Raw genomic sequence first — 18,864 nt, forward strand, 5'->3', positions numbered from 1 at the left:
CCTCATCTGCTTGACACTATACTTAGAGAACTAAAGCAGCTTCTATGCACCACAAATTTGGAACAAACATCCAGAAAACTGTAAAACAGCTGAAACACTGAGTGCCTTTAAATCTCGACTAAACACCCACCTGTTTAGAGTTGTATTTGAAATGTAATCAATTATGAATTTAATGATGGCACTTGACTTAATATAATGTTTTGATTGTTGATTCTATGTTGCATGACTGTGTTTTTGTGTTTGTGATGATGTAAAGCACTTTGAAACGCCTTGCTGATGAAATGTGCCTCACAAATAAAATTTGATTGATTGATTGATGTGCATCATGCATGTGAGTGTGTATGTGCATTTACTTATCCATGCATCCATCTTCCATTGATCCGGGGTCAGGTTGCAGGGTTAGCAGCCTAAGTAGGGAGGCCCAGACTTCCCTCTCCCCATCCACTTGTTTCAGGTCCTCCAGGTTAATCCCAAGGCGTTTCCAGACCAGCTGAGAAACACAGTCCCTCCAGCGTCTCCTGGGTCTTCCTCTGGGTCTCCTCCCAGTGAGACGTGCTCAGAACACCTCACCAGGGAGGCGTCCCGGTGGCATCCTGACCAGATCCTGAGCCACCTCAACTGGCTCCACTTGACGTGAAGGAGCAGCGGCTCTACTCTGAGTCCCTCCTGGATGACCAAGCTTCTCACCCTATCTCTAAGGGAGAGCCCAGCCACCCTGCGGAGAAAACTAATTTTGACCTCTTGTATCTGTGGCCTCGTTCTTTTGGTCATGACCCAAAGCTCATGACCATAGATGAGGGTAGGTAGATCGACCGACATATTCTGATTTTTTTTATTTTTATTTTATTTTCTCTGAAAAGAAGCTAGAAAACTTGTTGCAGGCGGCATTAGATTGAAATTCAGGTGGTTTGTGAGGCTTTCAACTGTTGCAAACGAAGCTTGAGCTTTGTTAATGCTTTTGTTTATGACATCTGCAAAGAAAGCCTCCCTTGCATGTTTTAGTGTTAAGTGATAGTTACGTAGTCTTTCTTTATAGATTTCATAATAAACGTGAAGTTGAGTTTTACGGCATTTTAATTCAGTCCCACATCAGATTGAACTGTTTGTGCATTTCTCCATGGAGATTTCTTCCTACCTACCAGACACAACCTTCACTTTAATGGGGGCCATGTAATCAATGATATCTGAAACTTTAGACTCAAAATCATCTACCAACTTATCTACATCATTAAAGCTTAAGGGCTTGGAAGAAGAGTTGATTTGATTAAATGTTTCTGCTGTGTTTTCTGTCAAAGAACGTTTTGTGACAGGAGCTGTTTGTCCAAGTGGGTTAACAGGTGAAGAACTTTCAGAGGTAACAGCAAAGTTATCCAACACGGCAACATCAGTCACAGAGTTTTCTATTCTCACTTTAAAAATTGTAGGAGGCGCTGATTCAATTAGTACGATGGGTTCATTATTGTCAGTCAACCATTTTTGGGTCAGAAACATAACATCAACATTATGCTCCGTGATGAAAGCATTAATTAATAGAGTTTTGGCACAGAGAGATCTGGTATTTAAAAGAGTTAGTTTAAGTGAGTTGGTGACCAATAGTTCTTCAGTCTGAGGTTCCTTTAGGCGGCAGATCAGTCTGAGGTTTGAATTAAGACTACTGTATTTGGGGGTGAATGTGTTGGTCTTACCTCATTGTTGATGTTTGAAGATTTCACTCAGAGGCTCAGGCTGAAGTGCAGAAAATCTTTTTTTCAGTGGGATTCCCACACAGTCAGAATGTTTTGAGGCTTGAGCTGGTCGCTTTGTCCTCGGGAGCGTCTTCGGTGGAGCCGTTTTGGTTCCAGCTGCTTGTTTATTTTTCTTTGGCGGAGCAGGTGTTGAAGTTGAAGGTGGGTTTCGGCTCAGAGCCGGCCACGCTGATTCGTCCAGGTGAGGGGTTCTCCCTGTTAGTCGCCTCATGGGATCCGCAGTGTGAGACTTTTGTTTCGGCTTGGCACCATGAGCGATCCAGGGTGAGCTGCTTGGTGCGGGGCGTACGGCCTTTCCGTTGATTTGAGTTGTTTCATTTCCACAGGTAGCGTTCATCTCAAAGTTCACCTCCAGCCATTGAATCTTCATTTCTATAGACTGAAGTCGTTGTATAATACTGCTAATGTCCCCGGGGTCGACCGGAGGCATTTTGCCCCGGTTCAACTTGGAGGTGAAGAAAAGTAAGGTGAAAATAAAAGAAAATCCCCCAGTTCTTAGGTTTGAAGTAATCCAGTTATGATGTTGGTAATGTAAATATAACTATAAAAACTGTGACTTTAAAAATAACTCACAGGCAAAGTTATCAGTAAGGATGAGAGAGTAACTAACTGCTTTCAGAGGATGAGATGGATGGATATTAAGTAGTAGCGTCACTGCAAAGTGATTTTCCAATCTGTTCATCAAGCTGGTTGCTGTATTGCAATATCATCGTACTGCCCTACTCAGATTATCTTTAGGAGTGCACCGATTGCAGTTTTCTGACCGAACACCAATGATCAAACTTTTAAAAAGCTCGACTTGCCGATTCCGATTTTGGCCAATACCATTTTTTTTTTTGTTGTCTGAAATTTTGCTCAAAATACCAATAAAGTTGCTGAACTGGCAACAGTGAGATCACTATGGTTAACTATAAATGTGCAAACATGACCTGGCTCGCTGATCTATCAGTCAAACCTTTTTTAACAGAAGAACAAAAGAGAACAATGTCTGATTTTTAGACCTTTGCCAAGGTAGATAAGATCGGTTGATAAGATCGGTTTCACATGTAAAAATCGGCCGATCACCGACCTCCCAAAATTAAGGAAATTGGCACCAATAAATCAGCTGGCAGATAAATCTCTTATCTTTTTCAAAAAAAATTTCTTGTAATTTCTGGAGGTTTATGAAATCTACCTGATACCTTCATGACGTATCATACAAGTTCAATACGTCTCAGCTTTGCCTATCCTACTGCTTATAAAACCTTTTGTTCACGTAATACACAAATACAGAGTTTATTATTATTATTATTATTATTATTATTAATAAACGTTTTATTTTTATGTTTTTGGAAATTTCTATGACATTTCTGGAAGGTGGGAGTTAATTAAAGAATTATATTGTGAACAGTGATCTCAAATTATTTCCAAATGAAAGTTTTTGTCCTTTTTTATTGGCTCTATTTCATCCACTGTTGATGAAAAATGTTCTGCTTTCTCATGCTTAACTTAGCTACTGACAACAACCCACAAAGCAAGATGGTTTGTAGCCTTTTTGTCCTGAACACTGACACACACAATATAGCAGTGACGTGTCCAGTGTAATGTGAGGCATTGTTCGTCATCGGTTGTGTGTTTCAGCAATACACACGCATCAAAGCGGGACTTCATCTGATACACACCCTTTTAACTCCGTATAGCCTGGAAGCCTGGTTTTTGATGCTCCATCATCACAGAGCTAGTAGGAGAATGGCTTACAGCAAACTGTAATCTTCTTATTTCTTCTTCCTCTTATTGTTTTTTTAGGTTTGCTGAACTTCCTTCCTTATTTCACCGCTAACTGAAAAGTATTTGCACAATTTTTCTTCTGAAGCTAATCATTAACAGGACATACATCAGCTGTTGCATGCATTTATGTTTTTAACAGTCACTGATCAACAAAGACTCGGGTGAATAGAGACATGAAAGCTGTGATTAAGCTGCAGTTGATCCTGATAGGAGTCTGTAGTGGTGAGTGGCTCACAATTTTTCACATATCTAATTGATTGTTGTGTTTTTTGTCTTATTTTCTAAAATAGCCCGAACTTTTAAAAACATAAACTTGGTATGCATTATTTGCATCAGTGTCAGTCATCCTTAGCATATCTTGTATGTATATGTTGCTTTTAACCCTTTCTTTTTGGTGTGGAATTAACTTAAACAAGGTTTAAAACTAATAATTCAGTAGATAAAATTTTGTGTGAATTTACTCTTGTCCAAATTTGTTCTAAATTCTACCTACTAGATTAAATAGTTGCATACACTTCCTGATATTACTTAGAAAAATGTCTTCATCGCCATCAGCAAGGTATATATTTATTTGATATCTCTTTCTCAGAAATTATCAAGCTTATTTAAAGCTGTTAATTTCCGGGAACAGGCCTGACTTTTAACCCCTTAATGTCTGGATGACTTAAGAGTCATTCAGCTCTAGCGTCACTCAGACGCTAGAGGGCAGTAAAGTGTTTGCAATGCGATGTTTTATGTGTAGTTTGAGGCAAGTAGTAACTTCTTGCATTTTCTCACTCAGTTACATTTACTTCAGAAACAATTTGAAAAAAAAAACCTGTTAGGAGTAATGATATTGTACCAACTATTTTGAAGAAACTACTTGAGCTTGATGATATTTTTGGCTTCCTGTATGTATCAGACAACATCAACAGGTGATGGCTTTATTTGTCCTCTACTCCATAGTAAATAATCGACTAAATCAACTGACAAATCAACTAAACTCATTTTCTGTTTCAAGACAGCTTTAAACATACTTTATTCTGATTTGTCACGTCTCCGGCATGATTGATACAAATCAAGACTTTCCATAACTGGTGAAGCAAAATCTCAAAGACTTTTCACTACCTGTCACATGTTATAAACAAACATGTTAATTAGGAGATTTTGATTGCCTTAAAGTACCAATAAGACATTTCATTCAAAGAAAAGTGTAATTGTTGACATAGGAGCTGCAACCTGTTTGTTGCGATGAGGTTTAACTGGATCTGCAGCTCATTTTGTAAATAGAACATTTTGAAAGATTAATTACTTTGCCCTCATGAATATTTTTCAAGTGAGAAATTTAAATATGGTATTGAGACACAACAACAGATCCCTGAAACTAAAGCAACACATTTATTAATAGTTTAATTGTTCATGTTTGAGTATTTCACTGCTAAAATAATGACATATTTTGTGTTTCTGCATATAATTTACTTTTGTCAGTTCTCTCCAGCCACATCCCAAAATTTGAAAACATTTCAGGTCAACTCATCTCTATAAATCAGACTTAGACATGAGTTTGTGTGTGTAGCATTGTGTGTCTTGTGTCCAGAGTGTACCCCACCTCTGTTCTAGTAAATTGATATAGTATATTGATAAAGGATCAATAGATGGATGGATTATTTTTATAATATTATTTTCTCTTGTGAACATAAAATACTCATAGAGAAAAAGTTAATGCTCTTCTTATAATAATAATAATAATAATAATAATAATAATAATAATAATAATAATAATAATAATAATAATAATAATAATAATAATAATAATAATAATAATTAATAATAATAATCTTTTTTTAAAGCACTTGAACCTTCCTGTGATGGCAGAAAAAATGGAGCTCAGTGTTTTGGAGTTTTGGGAGGAGCAGTAGACATTCAGCTGATGGACAACGTGTCAGAAATACCCAGATTCAAATGGAAAAAGAACGAGCCCGTGATATTCATTTGGAGGAATAACGAAGTTGTTCCTCCAATGGACGACAGAATTTCCTTTTTCCCCATTAATGGATCAGTCAGGATCAATGACCTGAGAAGGAATGACAGCGATGAATATAAACTTGAAATGTTTGATGGAAATGGAAAAGAAACAGGATGGAGAACTCTGCAGCTATTGGTTAAAGGTAATCAACTATTTCTTTTCTAATTGTCTTCCATTTTTTGTCTTTGACATTGTTTCATTTCACACCATGAAATACACATTATACTTATGTAAAATACAAATATTTTACAACATACTTCAGTTTGTCTTCCATACTTTCCAATTTTCAACCAAAATTTAAAAGAGCTATTTTCTGTCATTCATTTTTCATGTGTTTCTCTCTCAGCTCCTGTGTCCTCTGTCCAGCTGGTCCATGACTGTTTGTCTCAGGGACAGATGAAGGTGTCCTGTGTGTCTCAAGGTGACAGTCCTCAGTACAGCTGGACTCTGGATGGACACACACTGACCGACTCTGAGCTCTTCTCTGGAAATACTGAGACCAACATCATCGTTCTGAGACAAAACATCTCAGGACATCTGGTCTGTTCAGTCAGGAATCAAGTCAGTAACTCCTCCAAAGAGATGAACTTAGCTGGCTGTGGTGAGTGAGAAAAATATGAATAGTATCCAGTGTTCAGACGAAAGATCTAGTAGTTCATATTTTGACTGTTTTCATGATGTAAATCTACTTCATGTATTCCTGCAACAAATGCTTGACAAAAACATTTTGCTATGATCAAATAACTTGATGATCCTTGAAAAATATTATTTACTTATCTTAACCTAATCAGAAATGTAAAAAGAAATGGGCAGGATTGAGGTGAGGAGTCATTTTGTGTGATTTTTGTTAAAATGTTGTGATTCAAATATCACAATGAATCAAAAATAACAGATCCCTGATCTAAAACAAATGAACAAAATATTGCAATGATTAATTTTATTTTTAATATTTGTAGTTGTAATGGCATCACATTAAAATATTATTTGTTGCTTGTCCTCTGTTTGAAGAAAATATGTTGATCATTATTGTTGTGTTGCTCAGCAGTTTGACACTAAACACTTAGTCATTGTGATGTGTGAGAAATTCATAGTGCCTCATATTAGAAATGTTCCAGTGGCTAATAGAATCTCTTCATTTTGTAAAAAAAAAAAAAAAGAACAAAAAATTAATACACTATTTATTTTTATTCGTCATTCTAATTTTGTGATTCCTTTAAGCGGTGAAACCTTCCTGTGATGGCAGACAAAATGGATCTCAGTGTTTTGGAGTTTTGGGAGGAGCAGTAGACATTCAGCTGATGGACAACGTGTCAGAAATACCCAGATTCACATGGAAAAGGAACAACTCTGTGATACTCATTTGGAGGAATAACAGAGTTATTACTTCAAAGGACGACAGAATTATCTTTTTCCCCAGTAATGGATCAGTCAGGATCAATGACCTGAGAAGGAACGACAGCCGTGAATATAAACTTGATATGTTTGATGGAAATGGAAAGGGAACAGGATGGAGAACTCTGCAACTATTGGTTAAAGGTAATCAGGTATTTCTTTTCTAATTGTCTTCCATTTTTTGCTCTTTGACATTGTTTCATTTCACACCATGAAATACACATTATACTTATGTAAAATACAAATATTTTACAACATACTTCAGTTTGTCTTCTATACTTTCCAATTTTCCACCAAAATTTAAAAGAGCTATTTTCTGTCATTCATTTTTCATGTGTTTCTCTCTCAGCTCCTGTGTCCTCTCTCCAGCTGGTCCATGAGTGTTTGTCTCAGGGACAGATGAAGGTGTCCTGTGTGTCTCAAGGCGACAGTCCTCAGTACAGCTGGACTCTGGATGGACACACACTGACCGACTCTGAGCTCTTCTCTAGAAATACTGAGACCAACATCATCGTTCTGAGACAAAACATCTCAGGACATCTGGTCTGTTCAGTCAGGAATCAAGTCAGTAACTCCTCCAAAGAGATGAACTTAGCTGGCTGTGGTGAGTGAGAAAAGATAAATCATATATTTATTATGATTCTTACATGATTTATAATATTGTTTGCTTCTAGGTTTTATTAACTGCACTTCCAATGGGACTCAAATAGCTAAGTGGGTGTATAAAGAAAACAACACCCTGTGTGTTGAACCAACAACAGTCCCTCCAACAACTAAATATACTACTGTGGGTAAGAAGACACAGTCAAGAACAAAAAATCAATACACTATCTATTTTTATTCGTCATTCTAATTTTGTGATTCCTTTAAGCGGTGAAACCTTCCTGTGATGGCAGACAAAATGGAGCTCAGTGTTTTGGAGTTTTGGGAGGAGCAGTAGACGTTCAGCTGATGGACAACGTGTTACAAATACCCAGATTCACATGGACAAGGAACAACTCTGTGATACTTTATTGGAGGAATAACAGAGTTATTACTCCAAAGGACGACAGAATTCCCTTTTTCCCCAGTAATGGATCAGTCAGGATCAATGACCTGAGAAGGAATGACAGCCGTGAATATAAAATTGAAATGTTTGATAGAAATGGAATAAACACAGGATGGAAAACTCTGCAACTGTTTGTTCAAGGTAATCAAGTATTTCTCTTCTAATTTTCTTCCATTTTTTGCTCTTTTACATTGTTTCATTTCACACCATGAAATACAGATTTTACCTTTGTAAAACTCAAATATCTTACAACATGCTTCAGTATTGTATTGTGTATTTTACAGTTTTCAACCAGAATTAAAAAAAATAATTATTTTCTGTAATTATTTTTTTCATGTGTTTCTCTCTCAGCTCCTGTGTCCTCTGTCCAGCTGTCCCATGACTGTTTGTCTCAGGGACAGATGAAGGTGTCCTGTGTGTCTCAAGGCGACAGTCTTCAGTACAGCTGGACTCTGGATGGACACACACTGACCGACTCTGAGCTCTTCTCTGGAAATAATGAGACCAACATCATCGTTCTGAGACAAAACATCTCAGGACATCTGGTCTGTTCAGCCAGGAATCAAGTCAGTAACTCCTCCAAAGAGATGAACTTAGCTGGCTGTGGTGAGTGAGAAAAGATAAATAATTAGTTTATCTTAGGAGTTCATAATTTGTTTGCTTCTAAGTTACATGTTCATTAACTGCACTTCATTTGGGACTTAAATGGCTAAGTGGGTCTATAAGAAATGTTAAAACTTGTTACACATCATCAGAATTTGTGGAAGCGTTTCAGCTCGGGCTCATTTGGTTTTAATTTTTGATATTTTCTCATGGGAAAATGTAAATTTGGTGATAAAAGTAAAGAAATGTAATGATTACTTTATAAAAAAAAGCATATTTGATTTTTTTCTATTCCTTTCTTAGTTAATAATAACTTTATATGACCCTTAAGTCAAAACAAAATGTTAAAGACAAGCCAATTCAAGAATTACATGTAATATTAATTTAAGTTCAAATCCAGTGTTCAGATGATACATCTAGTTGTTGCTTATCTAGTTCATTTATTCAATTAGTGTCTTTAATCAATGAAGTCAGTAACTCCTCCAAAGAGATTAACTTAGCTGGCTGTGGTGAGTAAGAAAAGATAAATACGTAGGTCTTGATGATGATCCTTACATGATTTATAATATTGTTTGCTTCTAGGTTTTATTAACTGCACTTCCAATGGGACTCAAATAGCTAAGTGGGTGTATAAAGAAAACAACACCCTGTGTGTTGAACCAACAACAGTCCCTCCAACAACTAAATATACTAGTGTGTGTAAGAAGACAGTCAAATACTTCTGCTAATGACAATGATCAAGCTTGATACATTAGCAAGTGAAAATTACTAAAAAAATCTTGTAGATTACCCCGTCCTCTAGTGTGAGAACTGCTGGAGTTCATCCAACAATAAATACAGTCTACGGTGAAAACTCATCAGTTTAACTGAACTAATGAAGTTTTTTGTCTTTAAGCAGGTCTGTCCTCCTGGCTCATTTTGGGATTGCGTGGTATTGTTGTGGCTCTTCCTCTAATTGCCCTTTGTCTCTACTTCACTTGGAAGCAAAAGAAATATGAAAAAGCCAAATCCTCTGCCATCCCACCCACAGAGGAGAATCCAGAGAACTCAGTTCTGATGGTTCAGCTGAGCTCTGCACCTTAGGTGGATGACATCATGACTGTAATTTGTGAAAATTCAACATAAGCTCACAAATTTAAGCATGTAGAAATTTCTAGGATTGGTTGCCATGTTTCATGAGTGTTTTATTGTGCAACATTTCAAAGTGTCATTTTTCTATTATGTTAAAGTGAAAGTTTTAGTTTAATTTCTTTCTTGTGTTATATATTGTAAACATTTTGTCTCTAGAGGTTAAGCGTGTTTTTTTTAATGTATTTTCCAATTTTATTCTACTTTCGATGAATTAGCATTCAATTAATGTTGAATTGTACCATGAGCTTCTAATGACATACAATGGTGTGAAAAAGTATTTGTCCGCTTCCTGATTTTATGCTTTTTATTCGCATGTTTCTCACACTTCACTTAGACTAACTTGTCTTACATGTGTTGGAACCGTAGTAGTCGTACAAAACCAGCAGAGGAAAATACAAACTCCGCAAAAATGGTGCCAGCTAAAATGTAATAAAGGAACCTTGTAGCCTCAGAGAAAACGGTTAACCGTACAAACATGGAAGCTGTTTTTCTTTTTCTTGATGCTTTTTGGCTACTGGGACTTTTCAAATCTTTGCACAATAATTAAGCTACACGTTACAGGAATCTAGATTTTTAGACTTGCGCAACTTTTACTTCCTTCGAGAACTAAAGCAGCTTTGAACCTCTTTTTAATAAACAAGAGGTTTATTAAAAAGCCGAAAATATGGTGACAATGTTTCACTAATCTTTGCTAGCTTTTCAGAACATATTGTGGGACTTTCATAAAACGCAAGTATCTTTTTTTTCTTTCAAATGGTGGTGATGGCATCCTGTTCACTCAGTTTCTCTCTTTTCTGCTGTAATATCTGGCATCTGTAACTCAGAAACCTTTGGAAACCCAATCAACTCACAGCTTTATCAACAGATCAGCATATTCATTACAATGATATTTCAGTTATTAGTTTTTGAATGAAAAAATTTACTTTTTCTGTAAAAGAACCCACATCAATAAAGTTCCCACAAGAGGACCTCAAGTCCCAAACCTCCCCTTGGATCTGTAGACCTCCCCTATAGGGAAAAGAGTAAAATATCAACCTCAAATTGGAGAAAACACTCATTCAGGACTGTACCCACTTATTATTCTCCTGTTCTCAAGTCTTTGTGACAACCAGCTGCAAGTGTTCGTTTTTTTCTTTCTTGCTTTGTTCATCTGTTGTGACAAAAAAAGTCCAATATTGTGTTATATTAGTTATATTATACTGATTTCATTTAATGATGTCACTGGTTATAAAACTCTATTGACATCATTAGTAAACTCATCATTTTTAGATTTTCATTGCTTGATTTCCTTAAAATTAAGACAAAAATCGATTCCTACACCCTGAAGGTTTTTGGTTCGACTTCATTTTCCTCCACATATCAAACCGCCAGGAGCAAGGCACTAAACCCTGGATTCAATACTAATCTGTGTATTAATGTATGAATGTGTGCATAGATGTGAATGCAAAATTGTTGAATATATTGACTGTACGATATAAGCACAGATAAGAAATCCTATTTAATGGAAGAATACAGATTCTGCATTTTCAGTTGTTTAATCAGTTTTGGAGGAGTCGGGAAGTTTATCAACAATTGTTTCAACAACACAGAAACTAAATATCAGAGTTGAAACTAATAAATATTTATTTGAATCCTTTTTTTTTTCAATAAATACAATTTCATACAGTAGAATTTCAGCATTTCCATCAAATAAATTGAAAAACTGCAACAGTTGTTTAAAGCAAAAATATTTTTAAATAACCTTTGTTTTTATAAAGAAATTCTAATTCTGATAGTAAATAAATATAATTTTTTTGTTAAAGAAGATTGACTGATGATTGCTTTATTCAACAGACTCATGGTCCACATAGACATAAAAAAAGAACAAAGACATGATACACATCACATAAAAAAATATTATAAAAATTTGCACACCAATGTTTCCACAAAGATGACAGCTATCGCAGCACATTACCAGACAGGAGGCTGTGACAGCATTACAATAAGATTGTTCTATATCACAGATTGTTTATCATGACTCTCAGGGAGTCATTATTAGCAACCTTAAACTTCTGCATGCTAACTTTTTAAAATGTGCACCATGAAGGGAATGTACAGTAAGCTTTGAAGAGACTTATTTTTACTTTATCGGTACACATATGAAATTTCCTCTGCAGAATGTTTGTCTGGGCACAAAATATCCGACACTGCCGATAAATGTCACCATCATCGTCATCATTACAGGGCTGGTCTGTGATGTAGTGACCCAGGTGTTTAGTTTTGGAGAAAACGTTTAACTTTTGTCTCCACAGAAGAAAATCAAGAAAACAAAGTTCTTCATCTGTTTTAATCCTACATATTAGCACAACAGTTTTCTTAGCATTGTACTGCACATCATATCTTAACCCATAATCAGAGCAGATATTCAGTAACTGCTGGAAACCTACACTGCTGAGTCAGAGGGCAGCCAGGGCATCAGCACACATAAAGTGACTGACCAGAGGATCACCAGTCATACATCCAGTTTTACAGAGGTTCATTTCTTTTGACAGGTCATCCATGTACAAGTTAAACAGGGAAGGTGAAAGAAGCCCATCCTGACACACATCACATCAAAAGAGGCAGAGACGTCATTGCCCCATTTTACATGCATCTTCTGGTTAGAATACCAGTAAACTAATATTCTTATAATAACATCTGGAACATTTCTCTGTTTTAATTTATCAAACAACTTGTGTTGATTGACCCGATCAAAAGCCTCAGAGGAATCAATAAACCCGATTAAAACAGATTAATTTTTCTTAGATATGCTTTTACTGCCTCTTTCAGGTCATAAATATAAAAATCTGTTTCCCAACTTGGCTTTGAAACCAAATTGATTATCTGTTGTACTAATAAGATGATTGGGACGACTAATAACACTTTAGATATCACACTAGCTAACGCTATTGCTTTGTAGTCATTAAGGCTACCAACTTTGCTAATTTTGTCCTTAATTACAGGCACAAGAGTTACAAATTATAAGGAATCAGACGACTTCCCATGGGTCCTAAAGCCAGAGAAGATATTTATCAAATGTTGATTCAAAATTATCGTCATTAATTGTGTTATAATATTATTTGTGGCTTTTATACAGTTACAATAACAACATTTGAATGGATACTCCTTTTTAATTTTTTTTCAATTCATCAAAGCTTTACTATAAAGAAACCTGAATAAAATTTTTTCTCAAAACCCGTTTGAACATTTTCTTTTTCTTCCTCTCACTTCAACACACAAGCAAAGACTTGTTGTTGGTTAAAAGGGGAAGTAAGACTCACATCACTTCCTTTCCTCGTCTCAGTGAGTTAAAAACATGCAGTACAGTTGTTTGATATAAACAAGGTTTTTGCCAGTTCTCCTCTGTTGCTGATCACTAACAGGACACACAGCAGGTTGTTCAGGATAAAATGTAAATGTTACATTCTGGATAAAATATCACAAAATCTGGCAGCAGCTGAGTGAATCTGTGGGTAAAGATGAGAGCCGTCGTTGGATTCTTACTGATGTCGCTCCAAGTCGCTCATGGTGAGTTTTTTAACTTTTCACCGGGCACCAATTTTATTCTGTTATATATGAATGACGTGGTAAAATACTTACATTATGTGATTTACGCTTAACTTGTAGTCATTACGTTTATCCATTTATGATTTTTCTCATTAAGTCAAGATTCCTTATTACTTTCAAACCAAAATCACATAACTCATAATCAACATTAATCCATAGTGCCTTTAAACCAAGATTACATAAACTTTAATCAACATTAAATCATAATACCAGATTACTTGTTGTCTCCTGGCTTCTGTGACCCGTTTTCTGTGTGTCCTGATAAGATCTCAATCAGGCCCAACCAGGTTTCACGACACTCCATAAATTTTGATTGCATGGCTTGTTAATCAAATTAGTATAATTTCGTGGGAAAATATACACTTAAAATAAAAACAGAAAATTTCCAAACTTGTTATATGATTAAAATATGTTGAAGTGTTTCAGCTCAGGCTTGTTAGCAGAATGTGAATTGGTTGATAAAAGGAAAGAAATATAATGGTTATTTTGTAAAACTACATAGATGATTTTTACTATTCATTTTATTTATTAAAAATTTAGCATAAAACTTTAAGTCAAAACATTACATAATTGCACTTAAAATTTATTTGAGTTTTCAGAGGCTAAATCTAGTTAATTTAGTACATATATTTGTTGAGTTTATTTAATCTTTGAAAGTTATTTTTTATTATTGTTTTTTGCAAACAATATCAAATGAAACATGAATTCTTATCAGCTTTATGAATATCTGCAACAAGCAAAAGCTTGAAAAAAAACATTTTACTATGATCACACGATTTGACGATCCTTGAAAAAACAAAATTCATTTGTCTTAACCAAACAAAAATGTAAAAAATCAGTAGGTTTTCCATCACCTACTATTGGTAATGAACTGAAGAAACTTTGATTTTTGAATGAATGATGAATTGTCTTTTTAGTATGTATAGTTTTGAAGACATCATATTAAATATTATTTGTTGCTTGGCCTCTGTTTAAAGAGAAAGCTGCTTTAAGTCAGTTTACCTTTTTGTTGTTTCAAACTCTGCTGTTTGATACTAAACACTTAAAGTCATAGTGATGTGTGAGAAATGCAGTGCCTCATATTATAAATGTTAAAGTGGCTAATAGAATCCTTTAATTAACAATATAAAAATAAGTAAATAAACTATTTATCATTATTCTTGTTCTTCCTTTAAGCTGTGAAACCTTCCTGTGATGGCAGAAAAAATGGAACTCAGTGTTTTGGAGTTTTGGGAGGAGCAGTAGACGTTCAACTGATGGACGTGTCAGAAATACACAAATTTCAATGGAAAAGGAACGATTATGTGATACTCATTTGGAGGAATAACGCAGTTGTTCCTCCAAAGGACGACAGAATTCCCTTTTTCCCCATTAATGGATCAGTCAGGATCAATGACCTGAGAAGGAACGACAGCGGTGAATATAAACTTGAAATGTTTGATGAAGATGGAAAGGGAACAGGATGGAGAACTCTGCAGCTATTGGTTAAAGGTAATCAGGTATTTCTCTTCTATATTTTTTTGCATATTTCACTCTTTTGCATTGTTTCATTTCTCAGCATGAAGTAGTATAGTTATACATTTTACTTAGATTAAATAAAAACATCTTACAACATACTTCAGTTTGTCTTCTGTACTTTACAGTTTTCCACCAGAATTAATAAAGACTTATGTCCTGTCATTCATTTTTCATGTGTTTCTCTCTCAGCTCCTGTGTCCTCTGTCCAGCTGGTCCCTGACTGTTTGTCTCAGGGACAGATGAAGGTGTCCTGTGTGTCTCAGGGCGACAGTCCTCAGTACAGCTGGACTCTGGATGGACGCACACTGACCGACTCTGAGCTCTTCTCTAGAAATACTGAGACCAACATCATCGTTCTGAGACAAAACATCTCAGGACATCTGGTCTGCTCAGTCAGGAATCAAGTCAGTAACTCCTCCAAAGAGATGAACTTAGCTGGCTGTGGTGAGTGAGAAAAGATAAATCATATTTTTTATCATGATCCTTACATGATTTATAATATTGTTTGCTTCTAGGCTTTATTAACTGCACTTCCAATGGGACTCAAATAGCTAAGTGGGTGTATAAAGAAAACAACACCCTGTGTGTTGAACCAACAACAGTCCCTCCAACAACTAAATATACTACTGTGGGTAAGAAGACACAGTCAAATACTTCTGCTAGCAGCCCTAACGACAATGGTCATCCTTGGTACATTAGTAAGTGAAGATAAACTCTGTTGTGCTAGATTCAATAAAATCAATAATTTTTCCATTCCTACCAGTCTGCATATATACCACAGAGTAATGCTGACCTTAAAGACCCGTGTTTGTCTTATTTTATTATGTTTTCAAACAGGGCTGTTGCCAGTAATGGGTGGTGTTTTAGCAGCGCTCGTAATTGTCTTGATAGCCAGCATAGCATTCATCTGTGTCCACAAGAAAAAGAAAAACACAAAAGGTAAATAACACAGCTTTCTCAATAACTAACTCAAAATGACCCCTCGTAAAGTCAGTAGGGTGACATCATTTCTGTTCTTCCTGCTTCTCTGCAGTGGAGAAGGAGGAGGATGACCAGGAAATGACCTATGCTGATGTCAGGATTGTGAAAAAGCAGGGGAGAAGAGTGGAGAAAAGTGAGGAGGCTGACGTGGAGTACGGCCAGGTCAAGTTTTCAAAGAAACCAAGAATATCTCAAACTAACCCGACAGTGGATGATACCGTGTATGCACAAGTACGAAAAGGCAGGTGATGTGTAATGTCTAACGGGCTTATTTTGACACATCTACAAAAACGACGCTATGAAAGGCTGATAGAGAGAGAGAGAGAGAGAGAGAGAGAGAGAGAGAGAGAGAGAGAGAGAGAGAGAGAGAGAGAGAGATGATGTAAAGTGAAAAAGGCTTTTATTTTGTGTAATTGTCCTTTTATGGAGATTACTGCAGCTGCCTGGCTTGAACTCCCAGCGTGGGTCATTCACTGTCTGCCTGTAAATTCCCCCTGTTCCTGTTTACTACGATGCTGAATAAAAGAAAATAGTGCCGCAAAATTGTTTAAAATATCAAGTCATAACAGCTAAGGTTTATTGTGCTGCTTATTTTTTAGAAGTTCATTTATTATTACAGTTTTAACTTATTAAACGTGACGCTTGCTTCTCGATAGCGTAAAGTCAGCTTGGTGAGCAAAACCTTATAACACTTGAAGATATGTTTTAGATGTCTTTAATTTAGAAGTGTTCTTCCTAAATATGTTATTGTACTCAAAAAGCTGTAATACTGTTACAAAAAGCTGCATGTGATGTTTATCAAATTAAAATATGTTTGATGAATACCAGTTTAACGAGTGGAGTGTATAGTTTCACCTATTATTATTTGTTGACATTAACCAGAATTAAAAAAAAAAAAAACACTTCTGGATAACTAAATGATTAATGTGTTTGTAAATTATTCATTAATCCTTTTTATCATAATTTACATAAATTAACCTCAGCTCAAATCAGTTGTACATTTGCAGCTTGTTTGGGACTTGCTGTCGGCATCAGTGATCTTATCTCCGTGTGGCTCTAGAGTAGATAGAGAAACGAGAGAAACTTTATCTCTAGGGAGCTTTATAGTAAAAAAAAAAAAAAAAAGTTTCCATGACACAAATTATCTCTAAGACTCTCTTAGAGATAATTTAAATTCTTAAATTCTCGTATGGACTTAATGGTTTTCAGCTTTGGTCGTATTGGGTGCACTGGGTGGTTCAAAATGTTCTTTAATGCACACTGCCTCTCTTAACAAAATAAAGAATCACATTATACTGCAGCTGTGTTGCCATGCACAGCAAAACCAACATTATTTATTTCATCTTATCGATTTATTTTTAACCACTGAACTTTTGTACTTTTCCCAATTTAGTTGTAATTTTCATGCAGTGAGATAAAAGCAGTGGAAAACAGTCTCAAGCACACACACACACACACACACACACACACACACGCACACACATAAAAGAGGAACTGGAAATGTGGCGTTCTTTTAATATTCAGCACATTCAGTTTGAGGAAACAACATCTGACAGCTTGTCAGATAACAGAGGGAAGGTTGCGTTTGCGTTTCAACACCCCCCAGGTTATCTTTTCGATATTTAGTCATGTGACTGTGTGGTTTCCACTTTACCAAGTCTCTATGTGAACAGAAATGTAAAGATCACAGATCAAGTGTAATAGCACTGACTGTCAGGCCCGTAAATATTTGGAGAGACAAGGTTTTTTTCATATTTGGTTTAGGTGAATTACCACAAAGAACTTAAATGAAACAACTCAGGTGCAATCGAAGAGCATTTCTTTCACAACCCCTTCATATCCTCAAAGGATGTCGGAGAACTTAACTTAAAATGTTTACCTCTAATACTTTGTTGAAAATGCTTTGCTGCCAATGACAGTTTGAAGTGCTGAACTTGTGGACATCAAACAAGAAGTTCCTCTATTTTAATGCTCTCACGGGCATTTACTTAAGCGCCTTTCGGCTGCTGTTTCTTAGTGATTATTTTCGTTTGAGGTTTAGTCCTTAACAAGTGAAATGCATGCTCAGTGGAACTGACTTGGGAACTCAAGAGTATTTTACTTAAACTTCTGAGTTGCTTTAACTGTATGTGTTGGATCATTGTCCATCTGGTGAGCACACATTAAGTCTCTGAAATACGAATTAATTCGGCTGCCTCTGCACCGAGTCGCATCATCAATAAACACTGTTGCTCCAGAAACACTGACAGTCATGCATGCTCAAAGAAAGCTATTGTTGGACAAAATTCATGAAAATATACTGATTGCAGTTTTCCGCACAGGGACACAGAGGAAATTTGATCCAGTTAGATCAAAATTCAGATGGCCTACATTCAAAATGCTGCAGATGGAAAACAGCATCGTGACGTGGGAAGTTTCTTTAGCAGAGAGATCCAAGTTGGTCAGAGATCACAGGAACTGAGCTAAATGCAAGGCAATGCTTGAAGAAAATCTGTTTGGAGCTCGAGAAGACATAAACCGCCTGTCACAAGTTGGAGACATAGTCATATGTGAGGATGGCCCAGTCAAAGTCTAGACCTAAATCCAACTGAGGTTCTGTGGTAACACTTAAAAAGTTATGTTGATATTAGTTTTCACTCCAATCTGACTGAACTTGAGCTTTAATTACAAAGAACTTACAAAACTTTCTATCCATGGCTGTTAAAAACAGACATTAAAGTGGCTGTGTTGACTTACAAACTCAAACTGCAAGCGCACACAACGAATTTCAGATTTCTATTTGTAGTAAAGTTTTATAAACTCATTTTCCTTCTTCACCAAAATCCCCTGCTCTATTTTGGTCTATATCACATAAAATTCAAATATGATACACTGAAGTAAAGCAGATGATCATTTTGAGTCGTTGAAGTGAAGAATATATTCAACAAACTTTTAATAACAGACAACAAGCTGGATCTCCAGTCATTCAAAGCTAAATCCTGAGATGATTCTTTTCTAAAACATTTATGAACAATACTAACATAAGTGCTTATAACACTGTGCTTCTATTAAAACTGATATAAAAAATGTAAATAATCAAAACAGGCAGG

General features: G+C 35.9%; 2 protein-coding genes across 4 annotated transcripts; both read left to right on the forward strand.

The window, feature by feature from the left end:
• Positions 1 to 3,353: 3,353 nt before the first annotated feature.
• Positions 3,354 to 11,322, forward strand: LOC148157102 (uncharacterized). 2 transcript variants are annotated; one of them, XM_088009621.1, is made up of 9 exons: positions 3,354 to 3,734; positions 5,342 to 5,659; positions 5,864 to 6,118; positions 6,736 to 7,053; positions 7,259 to 7,513; positions 7,584 to 7,700; positions 7,781 to 8,098; positions 8,309 to 8,563; positions 9,459 to 11,322. In XM_088009621.1, the coding sequence occupies exons 1-9, from the start codon at positions 3,686 to 3,688 to the stop codon at positions 9,641 to 9,643; spliced, it is 2,070 nt and encodes a 689-aa protein (XP_087865747.1). In that variant the 5' UTR covers positions 3,354 to 3,685; the 3' UTR covers positions 9,644 to 11,322. The 2 variants fall into 2 exon arrangements, with proteins under 2 accessions (XP_087865747.1, XP_087865749.1); XM_088009623.1 differs by lacking the exon at positions 9,459 to 11,322 and adding an exon at positions 9,143 to 9,452.
• Positions 11,323 to 12,990: 1,668 nt separating this feature from the next.
• On the forward strand, positions 12,991 to 16,602 carry LOC106907225 (uncharacterized). Of its 2 annotated transcripts, none has more exons than XM_088009625.1 (6): positions 12,991 to 13,237; positions 14,453 to 14,767; positions 14,984 to 15,238; positions 15,310 to 15,426; positions 15,632 to 15,733; positions 15,828 to 16,602. In XM_088009625.1, exons 1-6 carry the CDS (start codon positions 13,189 to 13,191, stop codon positions 16,022 to 16,024), a joined length of 1,035 nt encoding a protein of 344 aa, XP_087865751.1. In that variant the 5' UTR covers positions 12,991 to 13,188; the 3' UTR covers positions 16,025 to 16,602. The 2 variants fall into 2 exon arrangements, with proteins under 2 accessions (XP_087865751.1, XP_087865750.1); XM_088009624.1 differs by having other exon boundaries at positions 12,993 to 13,237; positions 15,310 to 15,492.
• The last annotated feature ends 2,262 nt before the right edge of the window (positions 16,603 to 18,864 follow it).

The sequence above is a fragment of the Poecilia mexicana genome, unplaced genomic scaffold (genome assembly GCF_051168715.1).
Source record: "Poecilia mexicana isolate PSO_F unplaced genomic scaffold, ASM5116871v1 scaffold_10, whole genome shotgun sequence".
Lineage (NCBI taxonomy): Eukaryota > Metazoa > Chordata > Actinopteri > Cyprinodontiformes > Poeciliidae > Poecilia > Poecilia mexicana.